At 38.3% G+C, this 25594-nt stretch overlaps 1 protein-coding gene and 1 non-coding gene across 4 annotated transcripts in view; one reads left to right on the forward strand and one right to left on the reverse strand.

Moving 5' to 3' along the window:
- Abhd18 (abhydrolase domain containing 18) overlaps positions 1 to 21105 on the forward strand; it is a 44762-nt gene extending 23657 nt beyond the window's left edge. The window contains exons 5-13 of one of the 3 annotated variants that reach the window (XM_020156187.2): positions 3085 to 3163; positions 3247 to 3331; positions 5121 to 5148; positions 6869 to 7007; positions 8352 to 8441; positions 9013 to 9114; positions 14903 to 15275; positions 16162 to 16324; positions 18753 to 21105. In XM_020156187.2, coding sequence (XP_020011776.1) covers positions 3085 to 3163; positions 3247 to 3331; positions 5121 to 5148; positions 6869 to 7007; positions 8352 to 8441; positions 9013 to 9114; positions 14903 to 15275; positions 16162 to 16324; positions 18753 to 18804 — 1111 coding nt within the window. In that variant the 3' untranslated portion in view covers positions 18805 to 21105. The other 2 variants (XM_020156191.2, XM_020156190.2) reach the window with 2 other exon arrangements.
- LOC141411239 (small nucleolar RNA SNORA44) lies at positions 9330 to 9463 on the reverse strand. The gene has a single exon (XR_012436052.1). It is a non-coding gene; the product is annotated as a small nucleolar RNA SNORA44 (small nucleolar RNA).
- Positions 21106 to 25594: the final 4489 nt, after the last annotated feature.

The raw sequence follows: 25594 nt of genomic DNA on the forward strand, positions 1-25594 counted from the left end.
GCAAGCTTCATTTTTACTGTGTACAGGTGGGAGGGAAGCAGAACTGTCAGAACAAGAAGGTTTTATCCTAAACACAAATGCCCATGCTAGGGACCCTCGCTTTTCCTGGGCAGATATTTCAGTCTCCTTAGAGAACAGCCCTCTAGTTTTATTACAAGGGTAACACCTTGTGTAAATAAACAAGCCCTTTATTTAGTTACCTTGATTTCTGCACAAAATCCCCTCCACATTCTCAGTTCAGAGTCTCTTGTGGTTTTGGTCCTTAAGAACCAAAATAGCTTCTACATCTGCTGTAGCTATTTTTATATCTGTACTTAACTGTTACTCTTAACTGTTGAGTCAAAAGATTTTATACTCACCTTAGCATATAAGGCTTATTCAATAAAGTTGTGTTATTAAAAATTGCACATGTCCAAAACATGTTGGAAGTTTGGTATGGTTAACATCTATTTATTGTTTCCTTCCCCTATTTGTGCTATCATCAGCTCATCTCTTACTGCTTAGAATCAGAGATTCTTGGTATTGAAAAACCTTTAGATGTCATCAGCCATTACTTCTTACTCTAGTAAGGGGGAGTGGGGAGGAGTGAATTTCTTCAGTCAACTATGTCCCCTTTTCTACCTTCACACATTTTGTAAGGAGGAAATGTGATGCCATCAATATCCAAGGAGACACGAATGGACATATCACAATGAAGCCCCGTTCAGTAATAAAATTAATAAATAAAAGGCACAAATAAATACACACAAAAAATTAAAGACCCAATGAAATACTTCCCTTACCTCACCTTCTTCCTTGTTTCACATTCTCTTGTTTCTGCTTTCTGTTCCATATCTATGTCATGGGTAGGCTGCCTGCCTTTCTCACTTCTCATGGAAGCGGATAAAATATAACTATAACCACCCTATACAGCTTCCATATCGAAAAGTTCAACAGAACGTAACTATCATCTGTCCCAATTCCACATTACCTAAGGAGCAAAATTCATTTGTTGTGGGTAGAATGTTGGACCAGCGAGAACAAGACTCAAACCCAGGTGGTTGGAGGATCCAGGGTACTAGCAGGCCAGTACCCTGGATCTCTCCAAAAATGGCACCGACCTTGAGCTGCAGGGTTTTTATGCCTCAGAATGCTGAAGCAAGCAAGCGGGAAGAACAAAAGCAAACGTGGCAGTTAGCATCTCGCTAGGAGGTTACAACATATCATATTGGCACAAGGTTACAGCATACCACACTAACACATCTGTGAAACCAGCCCGGCCAGGGGAGGGAGCACATCTGTGAAACTGGGGCCTGGCAGGGGGAGGGAGCATGACTTCAGATCTTTCCCCTGGGTTTCTTTATCATTCCCTCCTCTTTCTCTTCATAATCCCTTATGATCATTTTGGGGGAGTCATCTAGAGGCAGTCTTTGATATTGCCTCACTAATTGCAATCTAACAACATTCACCCAGTTGCAAATGAACCTGGTGAGGAGGTTTATCACACAAGGCCCTAAGAGTAATAGCATAAGGAGCACAGTAAGTGGGCCCACCAGGGGGGCTACCCATGAGGCCCAGCTCTTCCATCCTGTGTTCCAGAATGTTTCCTTGTTTCTTTCCCTTGCCTTGATCCTCTCTAGTAATTGGCTCGCATTTTCTCTCACTATCCCTGACTTGTTTGTATAGAAGCAACATTCTTCCCACAACACATTGTCCAAATTTTTCCTATACCTGGGCCCAAACACCTGTTCTGCCCATACATCCTGGGACACTGGGAAAGAGCAGAAAAACTGATAATGAGCCTTTACAAGATGGGTGGTCTGTTAGTACTATAATAAAAGATTCCAGTAACAAAGTAACTATACCTACAAATAATAGCAGAGATGTCCAGCTTTCTACCGAAATTCTTAAATGTTTTTATTACCTTCCAATCTTTAAAATATCAGAAATAGGACAATGCAGAGAATGCACAATGAAGCAGGGATGTTAGTTAACATTGGTAGTTCTGATTATGACATTGAAAATTGACTTCCAGTAGCACAAAACAAAAGATCATTGAAATGCACTTGTCTGTTCTGTTCAGCAATTTATCCACCAGAGAGAAGTAGTGAAAGTGCCCCTTCTGTTCAAGCAGAGTAAGCTGAGGATTGAGGCTTTATGTTGCTTGAGAACACAGCCACCTCAACTCACACCTTGAGCTGATGACTGTAATATTTTATGACAGCAACTCTTAAATTCAATTGCTAAGGAAATTAAAGAGAAGTAAATAGTCCAGGAAGTGAAAAATTTCTGAAGATGGATGGTAGTAATGGTTGCACAATCCTGTAAATGTAGTTAATGCCATTGAATTGTATACTTAAAATGGTAAATTTTGTTATGTGTATTTTACTACAATAAAAATAACAAGTCACGTAGGAAAAAAAAACATTAAATAATAAAAAGACAAATAGAGAAAACTGTGTGCTTTTTTTTTTTTTCCTGGCATGGATTGACCTTACCTCCAAGTACTAAAATTGTAATGAATCAAATCCTATCATATATTGCACACTAAAAAACAAAAATATAAGGTTTTTTTGATATATCAACAGCTTATACAACCAAGCATTTCTCCTGCAAAGAGAGAGGCAAAACCGTATCTAAAGAATTAACCATTAAGATTATCATACATGTTGATGTCTCCATAGAATAAGAAAATTTAGTTATGTATTTATAAACTTGTGGTGTTGACGTAGGTAAACAATAATTATGATAAATTCTGTTTATGTTGTGTTGAATATTTTAATATCCTGACAGAAAGCAAATCCACAATATCTTTGTAGCTTTTGAACACGCGATATTTTAATCCATTATAAATTGTCAAAATTTTACATGATATTTTCTCCAAAATAATTTAGTTACAGTGTTAAGAATTGAGAGTTTAGAACCAGGCATAAATTTAGAGTGGTGTGTGCCTATAATCTCAGTACTCAGGAGTCTTGAGGCAGGAGGATGTTGAGTTCGAGGCCAGCCTGGGCTACATGGTGAGACCCAGTCTCAAGAAAACAAACAAAAAAAGTTTGCATTGAAAGACTTTTAAAGAGAATTTCATTGCTTATCTTTCAATAGGTTCCAATTTATTGTGCCTAAAGAATGGAACAGCAAATATAGACCTGTATGCATTCATCTTGCTGGAACAGGAGACCATGTAAGACTTCATTGCAGTGCTTGAACCCTAGATAACTTGTTAATGTACTTTTCTTTTACGCATGCTATCTTTTCTTTCCTTAGCATTACTGGAGGCGACGAACATTGATGGCCCGTCCTATGATTAAAGAAGCCCGGATGGCTTCTTTGTTGTTAGAAAACCCTTATTATATCCTTTTGTGATATCTAAGAAATATTTTCTCTTATCTACTCACATAATTACTTATCAAAAGGAGTGAATGATAGGTAGTAACTAACTTTTCCTTACCAGTTAAATTCAGTCATCAGTTCAGAAAATGTTTAAGAATCAAGAATGAAAAGGAGTAGAAGATTATTTTATACTTCTTAACTACAATAGGAGCCCAACATGGTAACCCACTTCTGTATCTCAAGAGGCTGATACAGGAGCATAGTGAGTTTGTAGCCTGGGCTACAAAGGAAGACCTTGTTTCAGAAAGAAAAAAAAAATCTGACTGGAGGATTATACTCCAATTGTATAATGAAGATAAATTGTACCTCTATTTCTTGAGATACTTATGTTGGATTTTAATTCTAATAAGTATTTGCTGTTAAAGAAGTATTCCTATTTTAAATGCATTTATGTAAAGGTGGAGGTTTAGAACTGTACTTAACCAACTTTCAAGATGACGTCAGACTCTACTGACTGAAGAAGAAAAGAAACTGATGCCCAGGTATAAAGAAATGCTCAGCATTGGTGGTAATAAGAGAAATGTAGTTAAAACAGTTACCAATTACTTTAAAAATAAATGGCACTGGGGAGGCTACTGTGAAATGGGCACTCTTCATACTGGTCTGAAAATTAAACTCTTCACTAAAGTATGTATCAGAGCCTGAAGACCTCTCACATCTGGACTGCAGCATGACTCGGGTAGAAGGCTTGCCTAGCATGTGAGGCTCTGAGTTTGATCCCCAGCACCACAAAGGGAAAAAAAAAAAAATACCCCCATACTCACATCCCTTAATAGTGATTTTGATTCTGGGAAGTTTATTCTAAAAATAACATACTAAGACAGAAGAAATTGATAGTAAAAGTCCTATTTACATAGCTTTACTTGTAAAAGTAAGGCATTAGAAATAAATATGTATAATAGAGAAACAGTTGAGTAAACTGGTTCATAACATTGGAATTTATACAGTTGGTCATGTTATTTGGCCCTATCACTAAGTACCTTTGTGATCTTGGACCTGTTAGCTGTTTTTTCCTGTTTCTCAGCAGGAAATATGAGTAATCTCATAGGTTATTTAGAATATTAAATACCATCTAGAGTAATACTTGGTAAATATTAGGCATTCAGTGAGTTTAAGCTGTTATTTAAAATTTACAATAGTGTGAAAAGTATGATGCAAAAATAGGATATAAATAGAACCAGTGCGGTCTCAGTGGTAGAATATGTGCTTAGTGTGCACAAGGCCGTGGTTTCAGTCCTTAGCACCAGAAACCAAATCATACCAATACAAAACAAAACCAAATGGCCTGATACAGCCATGCAGCAAAACAAAAACAAACATATCCAAAACAAAAACTGTGCATAAGGAAAAATATTGGAAAAATGTGCAAAAATGTTAGAATGGTTGTCTGTAGTTTTTCTTCTAATTCCCTTTCTATAATTTCTGGGTTTCTATAATAAACATAATGATATAAATTAAAACTATATCGATAAACTTCAATTTAAGTTGAAGATTGTACAACCCTGACTAATTTGTACATTTCAAATGGTGAATTATCTGGTATACGATTATATCAAGAAAGCTATGTAAATTAGAAGCAATTAAGTTGAAAAACCTGAGAACTTCTAAACAACCTGTTGAGGTAACTAGAAAGCAGTTATTTCACTGTTAAATTGTGTTCAGAGTTAGCTGTTTTCTTAAGTGAATTGTGCTTTGAGACAAAAGTATATTTAATTTCTTTAAAACTTTCTCTTGACCCACATTCGTAAATGGCTGCAGGAAACCCAAGGACCAAGTGTAAGTATACTCCTCCTTCATCTTTGCAATCTATACCAAATTTTGCTTCTCTCTAGTTTTTTGTTTGTTTGTTTTTGTGTTCTGAGGATTTAGCCCAGGGCCCACACATGTGAGGCAAGCACTCTACTCTGAGCTACATCCCCATCCAGTTTTTTATTTTATTTTGAGACAGGGTCTTGCTGAATTGCCCAGCTGACTTTGAACTTGCAATCCTCCTGCCTCAGCCTCCTGAGTACGTGGGATTATGGTCATGCCACACCATATCCAGCCTTTCTGTCTTAAAAAAAAAAAAAAAAAGCTGTCATCTTAAGTTTATTTTCATCAAAAATGGCCTGGGTCCATCATAAATCACCACTGTCCCTTGGGCTGTGGCATGGCTCAAGTGATAGACACCTGCTTAGCAAGCACAAGGCCCTGAGTTCAAACTGCAACAAAACAAAGCAGAACAGAAACACTGTCCCACAACCTTACATGATATCTTCTATGGGAAAGAATAAACAGGTGGGGGTGGGGACCTGGGAATTCAAGACAGAAATAATGAGGACAGTTTGGTAATTGGATGTAGAACATTGGCTTGAGGCTGGGAAACAGATAAAGTGGGGTCTTTTCTGATGAAGCATGTGATTATTTTGACAGGGGAAGAGCATAGTTTTCATACAGAGAAGCCTCACCTCCTGGACCTGGAGCTCTTCAGGCTCATAGACAGTGGACATAAAGCCTTTGAGGGCAAGATTTAGTTTTCACGTTGGCAGTCCTTGTGGCATCTGCTTGTTTGCACATAATTATTACAAGTAGGGATACAATACATGATCATTAATAAAATGGATTTTGTACACTTGGACAACATTTTATCCAGTAGCCAGTTATGTCAGTATGTCTTTATGCAAATTAAAATTTTAAAAATAGATAGTAATTAGGTCCCTTTAGTAATAAAATAGTATTTTTATATTACTATATAAGGATGGTTCTGAGGTCTAAAAAGATGTATTTAAGTACTTCTAATAAGGAAATAAACTTGTAAAGTCAGTTTCTAAGAACAGAAAATTCCAGTTGAATTGACCTTTGTTTAAATTAATTAAAACACACTAGGCATGGTGGCACATGCCTGTAATCCTAGCACTTGGGAGGCTAAAGCAGAAAGTTCTTGAATTTAAGGCCAGCATGGGCTACATAGTGACTTCAGGGGCAGACTGGACTATGTAGCAAGACCTTGTCTCAAAAAAGCCAAGAAGTAAATAAAATAAAATCATATTTCTTTATAAAGTTTATATTTCTAGTCATTTATATTAATAAGTTGTAGATTTTGAAAATAACATTAAAGATTTCAGTAATATATGAACCTAGTTTTAAGTTGAATTATATTTACAGGTTTTTTTTTTAAGTTTTGCTTTAGTTCTATTGTAACAGTTTCTAAGGGCAGCTATAAATTTGTTTTTCCTTTTAGCATAGTATAGAAATATTTCTCAAAAATATTTAAAATTTGTAAGAGTGCTAACTGAAATTCAATAAAGATTCTGTGCTATAGACCAGTTACACATTTTTTTAAGAAGTTTTAGGTATCTGATATAAAAAAAATCCCATCAGTTTATTCCATTATTTTTCTAAACTATCTGGTCCTACAAAAGAAAAACATGCAATCTTGCTGTCTGTTGTAAGTACACAGGTATGAAAACGTAAATACCTAAAATAAACCGTTTTCTGTTTTGTTTTGTGAGGTCAGGAGATCCAGCTTAAAAAACGTGTCTGACCTCTTTGTGATGGGAGGAGCTCTTGTGCTGGAATCTGCAGCTCTCTTGCACTGGCTGGAGAGGGAAGGCTATGGGCCTCTGGGCATGACTGGAATATCCATGGGAGGACACGTAAGCTCTGCACTATTGCATGTCCATGAGCTCTGAGGAACCTGCTCATGTGTACAATTCACTTGGGGCATAGCACTTTTAGTGTTGGTAGAAATAGGAAGTAGAAATGACTCCAATCATGAAGTAATATTTTTGTATGACATATTTATTGTACAACCCTACAGCTATAGCCAGATTTTTAGGTTAACTATTTTATTTTTTTCTTCTGCAGCACTGGGGCTTGAACTCAGGGCCTCACACTTGCCAGGCAGGTGCTCTTACTACTTGATCCACTTCACCAGCAGATTCACTATTTTATGAAAAATTGAATATAAAATTTAACTTTTCAAGTGTCAATTATAAATGCCACTTTTGCTATTAAATTGGGCAGAATAGCTGAGTTGGAAAATACTTTCACTTATTTTTTTAAGCATACTTTAGTTTTACCTGGCAGTGAGTTTCACTATGACATTTTCCTACATGTGATGAAGGTGTATGATCACATTCAGTTTGCATTTATCTCTCATCTCCATTCCTGGTGCCACCATCCTATTTCACCTTGTCTTCCCCGTCTCCAGTCTCTTCCTTCACAGCTTTCCTTCTGTAATATTATTAGAAGAGTCTTTTGGATCTGGCCTCTGCTGCCTCCTGACCAGAGCCTTCCAGAAGCTCCTCTGCTGCCCTCTGGAGCTCTCTATGCTGTTACCTGGAGAGTGGCAGCTCCTCTTCTGCTTCCTGCTATGCTTCTTCCTTGAGAAGCAATTTCTCATTCCAGCCTGTGCTTTTCTCTGATTAGGACTTTTCACTGTACTGTAACTACTTGTCCAATAGTCTGTTTTCTCTATGAAGCCATTGATTCAGTGACAGAGGGCCAGGAATTTTCTCTGGTTCATACCACACGTTAGTAACCCCACATATTTTAAAAAATAAGTAGATGAAGTTTTCTATACATCATTTGATTATAAATTTCAAAAACTTACTCAAAGCCAGGTGTGGTGGTACATGCCTATAATCCCAGCATTTGGGAGGAAGAGGCAGGAGGATCATGAGTTTGAGGATAGCCTGGACTACATAGGGAGACCCTATCTAAAAAAAAATACATATATATATATGTATATATGTATATGTGTATATATGTATATATATATATGTATGTATATATATAATACTTTGTTGCTTTCTCGGGAAATTCTTTGTTGTTGTTGAACTTATGATTGAGGAGTTTAATGAAGTCACAAGACATTCTACAGTTTTACAGACCTTGTGTTCATGTCTTATCTCTGCACGTCCTTAGCTCAGACAGTTCTTCTGAGCACTGAGCAGTCTCCATGGTAGTGAGCAGCTCTCTGACTTGTCACATTGCAGATGGCCTCCTTGGCAGTATCCAACTGGCCTAAGCCCATGCCCTTGATTCCTTGTCTGTCTTGGTCCACAGCATCTGGGGTCTTCACTACGGTAATGTAATTGCAATTAAAATTTAAATAGCTGTCTATATCATTAAAGATAATTGTCTTGGGGCCCCAAAAATCACCTGGAAATTAGGTGATGCACTAGAAAGAATAATAGGAGTCATAATATATTTGTTCTCATGGCTCAGAACTGTAGCAAAAGGAAAACACACATGAGGTTCAAGAGTCCAAGAGTTCTCACCCACTGGAATCTCAATTTGTGCTCAGTTCCTCCAGCAGTAAATTGTGCCAAATTATGTGAAGTGCCATCCATCTACTGCACCTAACAGAGCAGGGTTTTTAATCTGGGGACAGTGAGTTAGGCACCAAAGTTCCAGATGGGAATGTTGTGTGCTTACATTGCTATACAAACAACATAGGTACAGTGACCACTCTTGTCATCATTGTAAAGGACCCCTTAAAGTCAAGTTCCAAGACTACTCAAGAGCCAACTCTACAAACAGGGCTGCTAAGGACAGGGAATCTCAGCCTACTGTTTTAAATCTCTTGTACTTGGTAATTAATAAAAATACTGGCCAAAGTATGGTGTGATTTTTTTTCTTAATGTATTATTTTAGGGTGTATTGAGTAAATCCATCAACTGGAGGGAACTGGAGAAGCAATATTATACACAAACTGTCTATGAAGAAGAAATTATTCACATGCTCGAATACTGTGGAGTAAGTATTTTAATATCCACTAACACTGGGGGAAGTTTCATTGCATACTTAATGAATCGGGTTTTTAAAGAAATCAGCAAATTTTAAAACACAGACACTTTTTGTTTTTGTTTTGTGGTGGTGCTGGGGTTTGAGCTAAGAACCTCATGTTTGCTAGGCAGGCACTACCTACCTGAACCACTCCTCCAGCTACTATTTTTTTCTTTTTTCTAATATATTATGGAAAAGGCAAGGGGCAGCTACAGGTGTTGTGCTGACCTGAGCTGCCAGTCCCTCCAGAGTGCTCTTGCATGCAGTTGGAGGTCCATGGCCACACCCACAACCAGTCATAGCCCTTGGAGCACAGCTGTCCAGTTACTATTTTTAGCCAAGTATGGTAGTGCAGGGCTGTGATCCCAGCACCTAATAGACTAAAGCAGGAGGATCACCATTTGAGGCTGGCTTGGGCTACCTAATGAGACCCTGAATCAAAAAAAGAAAAACTCTTCATTTTAAAATAAAACATACAGAAAACCACTCAATGTATGGCAAGTACTTCCTTTTGTCTTAAAATAATGTTGTCCAAACGTGCATCCCTAGACATTGCATTTCAATGTGTCTTGTAATCAAGAAATTTCCCACCGTCCCTTTCTTTTACTCCATGCCCAGCCCATCCTTATGATGAGTTTGTTAAAGACTTGGGGTTTGAACATGCAGGGTTTGTCACAATCTAGATTTTTCTGATCATGTTCTTTATTGGTCAGCTTTTTGTCCTTGTGAGGAAATACCTGAGATAAACAACTGAAGGGAGGAAGGGTTTATGGTGACCATAGTATCAGTGCATGTTTCTTGGCTTCGGGCCAAGAGGTGAGGCAGGACATCAAGGTGGCAGGAACGTGCAAAAAAGCTGCTGCCTCACAGCAGCTGGCTGGTGGGGGGATAGGAATACTTTACACCACCTCCCAACATCCTCCTAGTTAGGAGTCCAGAGTTCAGAGCCCTCACCATCTGATCTCTTCCCCCACTGACACTGCTGCACTGCACACCAAGCCTTCAGCACATGAGCCTTTGGTGGACATTTCAGATCCAAACCACAACAAGAGGATTGCAAAATGCTGATACACTAATTGCATGATCTATTTTCACCTATCGAATATTTTTATGTAGTAGAACTTCCTAGTAGTTTAGTTCACATAGGAGAGGCAGGATGAATTTTCAGGATAATGAATTGGCTAGTACCTATTACTTTCCAAAAGTGACTAATTCTTTTCATGAATTTAAAAGTTGTGCATATAATTGGAGGACATCATGTTAAGTAAAGTAAGCCAGGCTTATTTTCTCTCAGATGTGGGAGATACACACAAACACATGCTTGTACTAATACAGGCAATATTATGAAAAACAGGTCACACTAAAGGGAGGTCACATACGAAGTGGGGGTGTAAAAGAAGGAAATTAAGAAGGTGAATATGGTTGATGTACTGTCTATACAAGAATGAATATAGAATTTTTTAACCTGTTGAAATCACCATAAGAAGGGAACTAAGGTAGAAAGGAAAAAAATAGAGATGAACCAATTTGGGATACAATACACACACGCACGCACGTGCGGAAAGGAAACTGACAAAAATGTCATTTTTACAAAAATGGAGAATAAGGAAGGCAGAACAGATCCCATCTGGGTGTTGGTATCAGTGGGAGGGGAATGATGTGGGAAAGGGCATGGGAGGGTGAATACAGTGCAAATACTGTACCACATGTATGTAAATGGAAAAATGAGACCTGTTGAAACTTCCAGGAATGGCAGGGAGGGAGTGTGAGGCGAGGACAAAGAAAATGTTCAAGGGTAAATTCAACTATGATACATTGTAAGAACTTTTGTAAACGTCACAATGTATCCACAGTACGACAGTAATATGATAATTAAAAAATGGCATAATTATACACTTGACATTTGTAACAGGGAATGGTGGTTCTACATGACCTGGAAATGAGTTGTCCAAACAGTGGCTGATTTGAATTAAGATTGCTTTAAAGTGTGGGGGGCACACGCTTGTACTCCCAGCAAGTGAGAGACTGAGGCAAAAGTATCAAGTTTGAGGCCAGACTGGGCTAGCAAGACCCTGTCTCAAAAAAAAAGTACTTTCAGTTCAGAATATAAACTGTATTTAAAGTAATACAAAAAAAGAATATATTTAGTAAATAGAAGTTTTGCATAGATTGAAAGTTACTGAGAGTCTCCAGAAATTTCTGGAGGACTTATAATTAATGCCACTGTGAACCTTACACTTGTGAGGTTGATCTATCTTGCAGTTATTTGCTTCTTTAGAACTTTATTACAAAATAGCTTTACTGCTAGGTAGTTCCTTGTGTCCTACTGTACTATAATCAGAAAGGTACCTACATTTGAAAGCTTTGAGAAAATTTATACATTTTTTTTAAAGGCAGTTTAAATGTTAGTTGTCTGACATGGCAACACAGTCTTACCCAGCAGTTCTCGTCACAGCAGTGAGTGCTAAAATGGCTTACATATGGTTTGAGGTTTCCCAATCAAAAGGAGCTATAATTAGTGTACCATTCTGAGTAATTCTAGAACCCTTTGATCCATGCATCTTCAAATGTTGACTAAATTTCCTTTCTCTTTTAAATTTTTATAGTGTAGATGGCTTTAGTTATTTGTTGGTAACCAGTTTGTTGGGTATTTTGTTTTTTTGTTTTTTTTTTTAATTATTTTTTTGGTGGGACTAGGGTTTGATCCCAGGGCTTTATACTTGCAAAGCAGGTGCTCTACTTCTCTTGCCTTTAATTTTTAATTTTTTAGTTTTCAAGGTAGATTATATAGCTATATAGTTCAAGCATCAAAAAGTATGAAAAGATAGGACTGAGCAAGAGCTCATGCTTGTAGAGTGCAAGCATAAGGCCCTGAGTTCAGAATGCCAGTACTGCAAAAGAAAAAAGTATAGGTAGGTAGGCAGGGAGAGATAAAAAAATCTCTACCCTTTTAACCTTCTTGTATTTACCTAGTCCTATCCCCTCAATAACTATATTACTGTTTAATGTTTCAGGGAATTTTGGGTAAATATACAAACCAATACAAATACACACTTCATTTATCTCTTTTTTAGGAATTATTTACAAATCCTTTTACCGAAATCTGTTCTGTGGACTGATAGACCATCCTGTTGAAGACACTTAGGTTGTTTTCTTATCTTTCACTATTAACAAACAGTGCTGCAATGTATAACTTTGTACATACATCATTGTACAAGTGTAAATTCCCAGAAAATTACTACTAAGTCAAAGGGTATGTCTATTATAATGTAGTTATATTTTCTCTAATTCTGTTGTATTCGTCTGCACTACTAGGAGGAAGGTGTTTCTTTAGTGTGTTGACAAGTTTGGGGGTTGGGGGTTGTTTTTGTTTTTGCAGTACTGAGGCTTGAACTCAGGGCCTCACGCTTGCTAAGCAGGCACTCAAATTTGTGGTTTTTTTTTTTTTTTTTTTTAATAAATAGTGAAAATGGGTTATAAGTTTAAGATCAGTTTTTGTCTCATCGTCTGTAGTCTGTGCATATCCTGTGCTCATTTTTTTTGTCTTGTGCTTTTGTGCTTTTTAAAAAGTTGTTTCACTGCTGGGCGCCAGTGGCCCACACCTGTAAACCTAGCTACTCAGCAGGCAGAGATCAGGAGAATAATAGTTTGAAGTCAGCCCTGGCAAATAGTTCTGAGATACCCACAAAAAAGGACTGGTGTAGGGGCTCAAGGTGTAGGCCCTGAGTTCAAGCCCCAGTCCCATAAAAACAGTTGTTTCATAGCTGAGCACTAGTGACTCACACCTGTAATGCTACTCAGGAGGCATAGATCAGGAGGATCGAGGTTGGAAGCCAGCACCAGACAAATAGTACGAGACAAAAATACCCAACATAGCTGGCAAAGTAGCTCAAGCAATAAAACTGCCTGCCTAGTAAGTGTGAAGCCTTGAGTTCGAAACCCCAGTACCACCAAATAAATAAATAAACAAAATTAAAAAAAAAAACCCAACACAAAAAAACATTAGCAGAGTGGCTTAAGTGCCTTCCCAACAAGCATGAGGCCCTGAATTCAAGCCCTAGTACAACCAAAAACAATTTTTTTTATAAGTCCTTAAATTTTGAACATACTCTTGAGATTTTATAAAGTATTTTTTCTTGATATTTTTAAATTCTTGTTATTCACCCTCAGAAGGGATTTGAAGTGGCTGATGTGTTATTTAATTACATTCTTCCTTGGATAGGTGCATAAGACAGATGTTCTGAGGTTAAGGCACACTGTGGACTTCAACACTGTGGCAATGAAACATGACGCACAGTAATTCCCCGTCACTGTTCAGTAAGAAGCACTCAGTGATAAACTTGTTTATTTTCGCCCTCAGTTAAATTTTGACATCTCTTTTCTCTTTGTCCTTTTTAAAAATCATGGTAAATCAATACAACATAAATTGTACCATTCTAATCACTTTTTGTTTTGTTTTATTTTTGGTGGGACTGGTGTTTGAACTCAGGGTTTCATGTTTACAAAGCAGGAACTCTCCTGCTTGAGCCATACCTCCAGTCCATTTTATTCTGATTATTTTGGAGATGGGATCTCACGAACTATTTGCCTTGGCTGGCCTTGAAACATGATCCTCCCAGTCTCCGCCTCCCAAGTAGTTAGGATTACAGGTGTGAGCCACTGGCATTTGGCTGTTCATTTTCATCATTTTTAAGGGTTTCAGTGGTATGAAGGACACTCACACTGTTATATGACCACCATCATGCATCTCTAGACTTTTTCATGTTCCAAACTGAAACTCTACCCATTGGACAGTGAATCCCATACCTCCCTTCTCCTAACCACCCCCCCACACCATCTCTGTGAAATGTCTATGATAGGAGCCTTACACAAGTGAGATCGTATGATATTTATCCTTTTGTCTCTGGCTTATTCACATGGCATATTGTATCCAATCTTATCCATACTATAGCTTTTATCTTAAAAGGGAATTTGATTCCGGGGTGTGGTGGTGCATAACCATAATACCAGCTACTTGGGAGGTGGAGACTGGGAGGATCACAGTTCAAAGCCAGCTCAAGCAAAAAGACGCCATCTCAGCAACAAGCTTTGTATAGTGGTGCATGCCTGAAATCCCAGCTGTGGGGCAGGCATAGGTAGGTTGGCCCTGGGCAAAAACATAAGACCCTATCTGAAAAATAAACCTAAAGCAAAACAGCTTGGAGTTGTGGCTAAAGTGGCAGAGTGCTTGCCTAGCAAACGCAGGGGCCTGAGTTTAAACCCTGGTACCCCCCAAAATGGGAAAAAAGGAATTAACATTTTTAACTTAAAATTGTTAAGACTTTCATTACTTCTTTTTTTTTTTCCATGAAACTCTGGTGTGCCATTTTCCCACTTCTCTTCCTTCTTCTTCTTCTTTTTTTTTTTTTGTGGGACTGGGGCTCAAACTGAGGGCTTTGCAGTTGTAAAGCAGGCACTCTACTTCTTGAGCCACACTTCCAGTCTGTTTTACGCAGGTTATTTTGGAGATAGGGTCTTACAGACTGTTTCCCCAGGCTAACCTCAAACCTTGATCCTCCCAGTCTCAGCCTTCCAAGTAGCTGGGATTATAGGTGTGAGCCACTGGCACTCCTCCTTCATGACTAAAAAGTCATATTCAACTGTATGTGAGTAATGCCAGGTTCTGTTTATCCACTGATGAGTGCTTAATCCTTTCTTCATTTGAGAAAATGATGTGAAATAAAGCTCTAATCTATATTAAATGTCTTCTTTTCTTCAGACAGATTCTTTCAAAATGGGACAAGAGTTTGTGAAACGCTTCCCTAGCAGTGTAGACAAATTATCCAACCTTAATCTGGTTTCCAGAACTTTAAGTTTAGATGTGACTGACCAAGCTGACGCAAATCATACTGAGTGCCATGACTCTAGTAAAACATCGACCAGTGCTATGTCAAGACTCCTGATGCAAGATCCTTCTAAGATAGAGAGCTTGAATACAACGCTTTCAATCAACAAAAGTTGTTACACAACTTACAACCCTCAGTCCTGCCACCCACTCAGCAAGGAACAACAAAGAAACAATCTTCAGAAAGAGTCTTTAATATTTATGAAAGGAGTCATGGATGAGTGCACTCACGTAGCAAATTTCTCAGGTACTAACTTTCATAGGAAATAGGAGTATTTGCTGATGTGTAAAAATTTGTTCAATATATTTAAGAGTGCTTTACTAGATAATTTCATATTTTCAAGGATTTTCTCTTTTTTTTGGGTGGTGGTAGTACCAGGGTTTGAACTCAGGGCCTCATGCTTGCTAGGCTTAGTAGGCAGGCATGCTACCACTTGAGCCACTCCACCAGCCCTGTTTTATATTGGGTTTTTTCGAGATAGGGTCTTGAGAACTATTTGCCTGGGCTGGCTTTGAACCTCGATCCTTCTGATTTTTGCCTACTGAGTAGCTGGGATTACGGGCATGAGCCAGCAGCACTCAACAAGGTTATTGACTTCAGAATGTGTTCACTAAGGTAAATGAGTCATTTAAATGTATCGTTTTTATCCATGAAAACCTAAAACCATCTTATTCATTCAAAAACACATAGGTAAGGCAGGCATGGTGGTGCACAGTTGTAATCCCAGCACTCAGGAGGATCTTGAGTTCAAGGCCAGTCTGCACTATATAGCGAGACCTTGGTTTCAAAAAAAAAAAAAGAAGTAAGTAATTGAAGTAATTGGAGGAGTCGGAGTGTAGCTCAGTGGTACAGCATGTGTGAGACCCTAGGTTCAACCTCTACATCTATGTGTGTAAAAAATGCACTGACTGTCTTTAGAACATCCATTTCATCACATTGGTGAATGTTATGGTAATGTAACTTAATATTAATTACAATGTGTGGTGTGTAGCAGTTGATTTTTTAACTCAGTTGAAAGACTGAGTTTGACAAGCGTTTTGGTTACTGTATTGAATATTCTTTTGCAAATGTGGCTTATGGTATTTATATAGAACCTTAAGAGATTTTTAATGTGTAAAAATCCTTTCCTTAGTTCCAGTTGACCCCAGCCTCATTATAGTGGTGCAAGCCAAAGAAGATGCCTACATTCCACGGACAGGAGTTCGAAGTCTACAAGAAATCTGGCCTGGTTGTGAAATCCGATATCTAGAAGGGGGTCACATTAGTGCATATCTTTTCAAGCAAGGACTCTTCAGGTGAGATGACTTGTCTGAACAAGTATTTGCTTGTTTGTTTGGAGCTATTTTTTGTTTAACAAATATGTAACAGAAGGTACTTTTATTGTATGTTTAGTCCTCTTTCCTTCCTTTCTGCCTCCCACAAATCTCACATTGAGGTATTTTTCTCGGTCCTATCTCCTCCTCGTTTCTTCTTCTGCTAGAGATCTAGTGCTGTAGGCTATCTCAGGCATGCTCTATCAGGTGGTTTTTGCCCTCTTTAAATATTAATGGCCAGGTATCCTAGGGTATAGCAAGGAGTGGTCATTTGTAAAAGCTGCTTTGAGGTGTGGAGTTTTTCTTCCACTCTGATTTTCTCTTGGAATGGCTTTTAGCATCTCTGGAATAATCTAGCAGTGTTTTATTTGTTTGTTTGCTTTTATTAGCAAGTGAACCTTAAATGAGAAGTGAAATGTTGATTTTAATATTACTGACCTTGAACTTATCAAAACTTTTATAACTCTAATCTGATATCCTGCTTAAGTTTTACGTCTATCCAAATCTGACCATAAAGATATCATTTGGGTATGTATATCATTAATAATTACATAAATTAGTTCACACACGTGGTTAGATCAGTATCCTGTGCATACGTTTTCAAAAAATGTCACTTGAGTATTGTAGTAGAAGAACCGTGTGTGACATAAGTTTGGTATCATTTAGTTGTTGTCAACCTAAGAAGTAACTCTTTGTATGTTGTTCCTTATTAACGTCAACTTACAGGTGTCACCTTTTTGAGGTAGTAATGTTTTGAAGAATAGAGTAAACTAGCCTTGTTGGGGTTTTTTTGTTGGTTTTTTTTTTTTTTTTTTTTTGCAGTACTGGGGTTTGAACTTAGGGTCTTTCATTTCTTGCTAGATAGGCGCTTAGCCATTTGAGCCCTGCCCCCAGCCCTTAGCCATTCTTTTATGGCATGATTTGAAAAACTTGTGTTTATTCAGCATTCAAGTGCCTGTCAGTTGGTAATTGAGCAGGCCGCCTACCGGATACTCCAGTGACACTGGCACAGCAAACTGAACCACATGAACACCACCATGAGCAGTAGATGGCTTAGGTTGTTAAGGAGAACCTGAAGTTGTTTACAGGTGTGCATGCAGAGGACACACATGCTGCCTTATCAGCAGGTCACTGACTTGAAACCAAGCCGAAAGGCATCGGAAGAGTGGGTATAATCAAAGAGTAAAAACTCAGAAATGCTCATTTGAAGGCTTCCTTGGGAACGAGATTAATGTTGCCTGTTTCAGGACAATTGCTTCATGTGTTATTATCTTTTTTACACATAATAAGGGGAAAAAAACAGATTAAATAAGTTCCTCAGGGGAGTCACTACTACACTATTTTGCCTCTCCTCCTTTTTACATCGAAATCTAGTGGACTTTTACTACATGGGTTTTTGCTGCTGTTTGTTTTTGGCAGTAGTGGGGTTTGAACTCAGGGTTTCATGCTTGCTCCACCACTTGAGCTGCTCCACCAGCCCTAATGGAATTTAGATGCCATTAAAATAGAATTTTTTCAAATCCAGTCTTTTTACACACCAAATGTAAAATAGGCCACTACTTTATATGATCCAGTATTTGGATTATTTAGAGCTGATTGTAATTAAGATTTTTCAAATGATTTAAAAAGATATATCTTGGCAACTTGGGAGGCTCAGATTAGGAGGACCAAGGTTTGAGGCCAGTAGGGACAAATACTTCAAAAGACCCCATCTCTAAACTAGAGCAAAATGGCCTGGAGATGTAGCTTAAAGCAACACAGCACCTGCTTTGCAAACACAAAGCCCTAAGTTCAAACCCTGTACCAACCCAAAATAGACATATGGGTACCTTTCTTAACCCTCTTCCTACCATGAATACAAGCACAGATTGCAACTATTAGACTTCGGGAAATAAAACAAGTTCAGGTTCATTCTACCAGACCAAGTTCCCAGAACTAACTCCCAGGCCAGGTGGTGGGGACTGTCCAGCAGGCAAACATCACATGGTGCACTGAGCAAATAAGCTTTAAGAAATGTTTTGTGGAGCACCAAAACAATAGCTATCACTTTCCAAATAAAATATTAAATACTTGGTGAAGTTATTGTAGGAACCAAGGCTTTTAAGTTTGGCTGCCAGGAGCTGTTCTTGGGAAACAAGAAACGTCTATGTCAAAATCTGTGAAACAGATTGGATCCCGCATTCTGAAAAGTTATGTGACAAAAAGCACATTGTTTTCTCTCAGACCTTCATGAACTGGAAGTGTTGAGCTTCTCCAGCAGCGGTGAAGTTAATGTACCCAACATCCCCAAAAGTGCCTGCCTTTATTAATCTGTCAGATTGCATTGCAAGCCACAGGTGATTTTAGGATACAGTAGAGGTGCTGTCTCCCCCCTCCCTTTGCTAATTACTTATTTCATTTTTCATTTTAGACAAGCCATCTATGATGCATTTGAACGCTTCCTCCATAAATACGCTAACTAATTGGATCACTGTTGTAAAACAGTGCAGCCATCCCATTTCCTACAAGAGGAATTTTCATCCTGTGACCATATGAACAAGCAGTACTGTATATCCAGTACTGTATATCCAACTTACTCTGGAATTCAGTGTTACAGATCAATTAAAAATGTTAAATACATTTCAATAACTTAAAAACTGAATTACCTAATTGTGAAGTGTTTTGTTACTGTTTGTGAGAATCCCATAAGCTTTATTCTGTTGTTACTATTTATGAAAACTTTACATTTTTAATTATAATTTATTAACTGACAGTAAATTTATTCCTAGAACCCCTGTTGGTTTTTAATGGAATTGCTAAAACGAAGAAGATTGTAGTACATCAGCCTGTACTGTATACACCTTTATGACATTTCTGCTACTAACTTGATTTGAAAATGTGTTTGTGTTCATATGTGATGAATTCATAATCTACTTTCAACTTTAATTTTCTGACATAGAAATACTTACAATGAGCAAAATCAGTAGTGACTTTGAATTCTAAAAAATCTTGAGTGCTTGAAGATAAGTGCTTTTAATAATTAAAATGAATGTTGAAATGTAGATAAGATAAATATTTAGACTGGGCTAGACTTTAAATTACTATCAAAGACAGGTTGGAAGAAAAATCCCAAGTGGGGATGTAGCTCAGTGGAGTGCTTATCCGGCAGGCTTAAAGCCCCTCATTGCCAAACACATTTCCCCTACTTACGAGTTTTAAAAAGTGGAAATAATGAAAGATCTTTGCATTCATTGATGGATTCCGTGTCTAAATTTCTTGGGTACTTATTCTTCTATTTGCTAAGAATCTGACTTTTGCCCAAGTACTTAACACCTCTGGCTTCTTAATTTCAGAATTTAATAGCCATGTATGAGGTTGATTTCTCCCATATAAACTTTATTTTACAGAAAGGCTTCAAAGTTTTATATACTACTTTTAAATGAGGTGTTTTATGGCTAGATTCGGTGCTTTCTTTAATTGACAGCTAAAATGCTTAAGGCAACAAAATATTTTGGAGTATTGTGTGAAGGTTTAGAGTTAAGTGTATTTGGGTTTTATTTGTTTGAAATCTGTGTTCATGAATTATTTAAAATATGTGTTAGTAGTGTAGTAAGGACATGTGGAATATAAGTGCCTTTGCAGCCTTTTAAAAATTTGTCACCAATGCCTCCATCATCCTAATTTTTTACTGCTATTTTAAAATGATTAATGTGAAGTTATTGACAGCCAAATAGTAACGTCTTTGAAACTGCTTTGGTATAACAAGCCAACATTATACAGCTACTAGGGCTATAGCAGTTCTGCATATTCAGAACAGAACCTTTAGTTTTAAGTAAAAGTACAAAACCTACTGAAGTTCTTCCACAAATACACCTTATGGATAAAGTAGAACTTACTGTGAACTGAACTGCAATGACTTTTTTATATTGATAGTAAGGTGGTATTACTGAATGCTTTTTGGACAACAGTTTTGGAAGGACTAACAAACACTTCATTCTTTCCACATAAACACTTCTTATTAAGCAATAACAAACTATGGTGTGTACTTTTCTATTGGTAAAAGAATGAGATTTTGATACAGTTTCAATTACTATTTTTCCCAAAATAAAATGTGAGAGGTTACTTTTTTAAAAATTTTATCTTAACCAGATATTTGAAGAACATATTCTCAAAACTCCCTGGATTGATTAATTCAGAAAGCAAAATACCTTTTTTCACAGTTTTTTTTTTAACTCTAGTGTCCCTAAAATAATACCTTAGTATTTTCAACACACACACACACATATATATTACATAGACTTTTGAGATACATATACATATGTACTATAAAAGTGCTGTCTGTCATTTTTCTACTATTTTAAGGATTAGGCTCCTAAATGCTAGAACTCATTCAGATTGGAGCTGCAAGCCGGTGGCCCACACAGGCTGGTTGGACCCAGTTTTGTTTGGAGTATACTGTTATTTAGAAAGTCTTTAGCAAGGGCATGTACCTCAAGTTTGCCCTGATTCCCTCTCCCCAGACTACTTCTCTACTTTGTATTGCTTGCTCAGCCCTGAAGACATCTAAGCCTGAAATCCCCAGTGGAGGTCTGTGGTTGGAAAAGTTTCTGAATTTCTTACTCTGCTAGTGTTGTAATTACCATTAAATAATTTTGACATATGCATTTTAGATTGTTTTATGAATGTATCTTTTAAGTGTGGTGCTTACTCTCATAAATGTGACTGAATTTTTAAAAATCACTTCCAAATATTTTATATTTGATAATAAAAGTCTTCAAAAGTCATTTGGGTTTTTTCAAGAGATATTATTCACATAAAGGGGCATGTCACCATTGTTACGGTACACAAGCCTGAGCTGTGTTCACCTTAGCGTTTTCCCACAGGGTAAGGCAGAAATAAGGAGGGGCCAAACAGAACAGGCAGTATTTCTAAGAGCCAACTTTTTCCCAAAATGTGTTTGATCTGATCTGAGGAAAACAAGCATTCTGACACCATCCTTACCTGAATGTTAACTAAGTCTTGGATATGATTACATTTATAAAAATAGACTGCAGATAGTTAGTTAAAACCTAGAGGTATCACTTAACCAAAGGATGTACTTGGGCAGAGGCTGCCATAAAAACTGGGTTTGGAAAAATGGCAGGCCAAACAAAAGTACATCTGAGCAATAGGGCTGTAGAAGATTTTTTTTTTTTTGGCAATACTAGGATTTGAACTTAGGGTGTTGGGCTTGCTAGGCAAATGCTCTACCACTTGCTCCCAACTCTTTTTGCTTTAGTTATTTTTCTTTTGGTGGAACTGGGATTTGATCCCAGGGCTTTGCACTTGCAAAGCCAGCATTCTACAGCTTGATCCATACCACCTTCCTGTTGCTTTATTTTTCAAACAGGGTCTTGCATTTATGCCTGGCTAACCTTGAACCACAATCCTCTGATTTCTGCCTCCTAAGTAGCTAGGATTACAGGCATAAGCCACTGTACTTGGCCTAAGTCTTCTTTCTTAAGCTTAGGAAATTGCTTTTAGAAATGTATAGGTACCCCAGTACTTGGGAGGCAGAGAAAGGAGGATCAAGAGCTCCAGGCAATTCTGGGTCACAAAGGGAAAACCTGTTTCCAAGGGGGGAGGAGATTAAGAAAGTAATATGTAGCTAGGTGCCTGTGGCTCATGCCTGTAATCCCAGCTATTCAGGAGGCAGTGATCAGGAGGATCGTGGCTTCAAGCCTGCTTGGGCAAATAGTTCTCGAGACCCCATTTCAAAAATACCCATCACAAAACAAAAAGGGTAGGTGGAGTGGATTGAGGTGTGGGCCCTGAGTTCAAACCCCAACAAAAAGTAATGTTGAGGTGAACGTGATTGTTGTTCGTTGTTTGTACGTATGGAAAATCACTGTGCTATGAATATGCTAAAGAGGAATTTGTCCATATGAAGGAAAGATGTGTCATAACAAAGTGGATCCAAAAGAGAAAACGGTATCCAGTTCCACTTAAGACCAATAAAGTCTTTAAGAGTGAGGCCCCTATATATACTTTTTTTTCCCCAAAGATCCCCAGGTGATTTAAATGTACAGCCTGTGTTAAGACTTAACAAGGAAGCCAGATGCCAGTACTCACGCCTGTAATCCCAGCTATGTGGGAGGCTGAAGTCTCAGGAGAATTGCAGTTTGAAGCCAGCCTGGGCAAATAGTTCACAAAATTGCCTCTCCAAAATAACCAGAGCAAAAGGGACTAGTGGTGTGGCTCAAGGGGTAGAGCACCTGCTTTGCAAGCAGGAAGCCCTGAGTTCAAACCGCAGTCCCACCAAAAAAAGAAAAGACATGCACATCTGGCTGCCAGGCTTTTTGTAGAGGGCCAAATGCCGAATATTTGGGTATTGCAGCTGAGAGGCAAAATTAAATACATTAGCTACCTATATAAGAAATAATTTCCAAATTTTTATTGGTAAAGTTCAAAGTGCAATAAGCATAATGAATGCAGTTGTTTCTAATGTAAGCCTACTAATTAGAAAAATGGGATTCCTTCTGAAGTGGGATAATTCATCAAACGGTTCAAATTTTTGTTCCCTATCAACTGCAAATAGATGTGCCAGCCCTGATTTGTCATGACACTCACATACTTTAGCTTTGAAAATGTCTACACAGACAGGTACTGCTGAATACTGGTATCAATCCAAAAGTAAATGCTTTTAACTGAACAGCTTCATCATTTGTGGAGTTCCAGTTGATTCCTTCTGCAGCAACGTAAGGTGATAACTACCACATAAGGTCTCTGTTGCAGCCACTCAACTCTACTGTAGTGTGAACGTGTCACAGACTACCTAAGGAATGATCATGGCAGTGTTCCAGGAACATTTAACTCAAGGAACTGAAATTTGAATTGTGTGTACTTGTCATGTGTCACAAAATATTCCTTTCAGAAGCACTCGCTAGCAGGCCCATGAGCTGGGTCATAACCACCACTAAAGAAGAGAAAGATGTAAACAGTTCTTGGCTTGAGCCTCTCTAAAAACGGGTGGTGGGCAGGATGGGCCTTGGGCCACGGTTTGCTGACTCCCAACCCAGATCACCCACAACCTGGAGTTGTTTTCTAACTGATTTTCACTCATCCTTACCGCTGCCTTGGAACCAAGCAGTTACTCAGTAATAAGTACAGTCATCCACATTTACAACACATCCAGTATAAAAGCATTTTGGGCTAGGGAATGTAGCTCTGTGGTTGAGCGCTTGTCTAGCATGAAGGGCTGGGTTTCATCCTCAGTGGTGCAAATAAAGACAAAAACTTTCTCTTTTCCTTTTTTTTTTTTTGCAGTGCTGGGGTTTGAACTTAGTGCCTACATCTTGAGCCACTCCACCAGCCTTTTTTTGTGAAGGGTTTTTTTGAGATAGGGTCTTGAGAACTATTTGCCCAGGCTGGTGTCGAACCTCCATCCTCCTAATCTCTGCCTCCTGAGTAGCTAGGATATAGGTGTGAGCCACTGGCGTCTGGCTCAGAAATTAAAAATTTCTTATCTCACTGACTTCCCACACCCATTAGATCACAAGTTCTACGCATTACATTCCCAGATGTTTCTCAATCACTGTCGCATACACTGCTGTGCATGAATCTGACCACCACTGTACCATTCCTGGCAGAACACAATTTCTTGGTGGCGTTTGCATTTCACCAGTGCTTACTAACCCTTTCTCCATTCTGCTGCAAAGGGTATAAAGTCATTCCTCGGTTTTCCATTGCTCGGGTAAGTTCAAACTGAACCCGGTGTGATAGTGTATATCTATAACCCTCCGGGGGTTGAGGCACGAGGATTTCAAGTTTGAGGCCAATCTGGGCTACATAGCAAGACCCCGTTCTCAGAAAACAAAACAACAGCAACAAAACAAATTCAAACTCTCACAATCCAGAAGCTCCTGCAGGTTTGCCTAGTTCCCTTCTAACCTCATTTCTACTCACGTTACATGCCGCTACCCTCCTAGGCCTTCTCACCCCTCACTTCATACCTCCTCTTTCAATCCTTAGTGCCATGCTCCTTTCATTTTAGGGGAGAACTTGTCCCATAGCCTGTTACTTCTCATCCCTTGTTTCAGTTTTTTTTTTTTTTTACTTATTTACTTACTTACTGGGGTTGAACTTGGGGCCTCATGCTAGTTAGGTGCTCTACTGCTTGAGCAACTCCACTAGCCCTTCAGTTTAAATTTTGCCTCCTCTGAGAGGTTTCTGATCCCATTCTTTTTACTCTGTTTTTGTTTTCTTCACAACACTTATGAACAAGCTGTAATACTGCATCTGTTTACATTCTGCCAGTCTCTTCTAGTAAAATTCAAATATGTGGATAACAACAGTGACATCATTACAACAGCCATACAAAGTAGGTATGAATATTCATATCTACAGATAGGGAAACTAAGTCACAGAAGTTATGTAATCTACCATCAGTTTTACTGTTAGGAAGAGGCAAAGCTGGCATTTGAACCCAGATAATTTGGCGTCAATTTAAGCACTGTGCCACTGCCTTAAAAACAAACAAACAAACCTGTAGGTCACAATTTGTACCTAGGTCAAGTTTAGTGCTTTTTAAAAAATTATGAAATGGAACAGAGTAGACCATATAACAACACATTCATATAGTGAGGATACATACTGCTTTGTGAAACTTTCAATTTTTATATATGTACACACATACATGTAGAGTCGTGAGGTATATAAGTCACTGCACTATACATTCTATCTCTGTGTAGGGTGTTTTTTTTTTGTGGGAGTAGGGTTTGAACTCAGGGCTTTGCTCTTGCAAAGCAGGCATTTGAGCCACACCTCAAGTTCATTTTGCCCTGGTTATTTTGGAGACAGTCTCTAGAACTATTTTCGTGGGGCTGTCCTCAAAACAGCCATCTCCCTAATTGTAGCCTTCCAAGTAACTAGGATTACAGGTGTGAGCTACCAGTACCCAGCTCCATGTACATTCTTAAAATGACTGGTTCATCTCCAGTCTCTCCCAGTCACTGGACCATAATAAGCACTCAGCTGAGGATTTATAGATTGAAAACTATCTATGATAGGTACTAAGAAGCTGATAAAAACATTCCTTAATTCCTCTACAAACTTTGCTCCCAGGCTCCCCTGTCCCCACTACATCACACACACATTTCTTTCTTTTTTCTTTTTTTTTTTTTTTTTTGTAGTACTGGGGTTTGAACTCAGGTCCTTCACCTTGAGCCACTCCACCAGCCCTATTTTTGTGATGAGTTTTTCGAAATACTATTTGCTCAGGCTGGCTTCAAACCT

The sequence above is a fragment of the Castor canadensis genome, chromosome 9 (assembly GCF_047511655.1).
Source record: "Castor canadensis chromosome 9, mCasCan1.hap1v2, whole genome shotgun sequence".
Classification (NCBI taxonomy): Eukaryota; Metazoa; Chordata; class Mammalia; order Rodentia; family Castoridae; genus Castor; species Castor canadensis.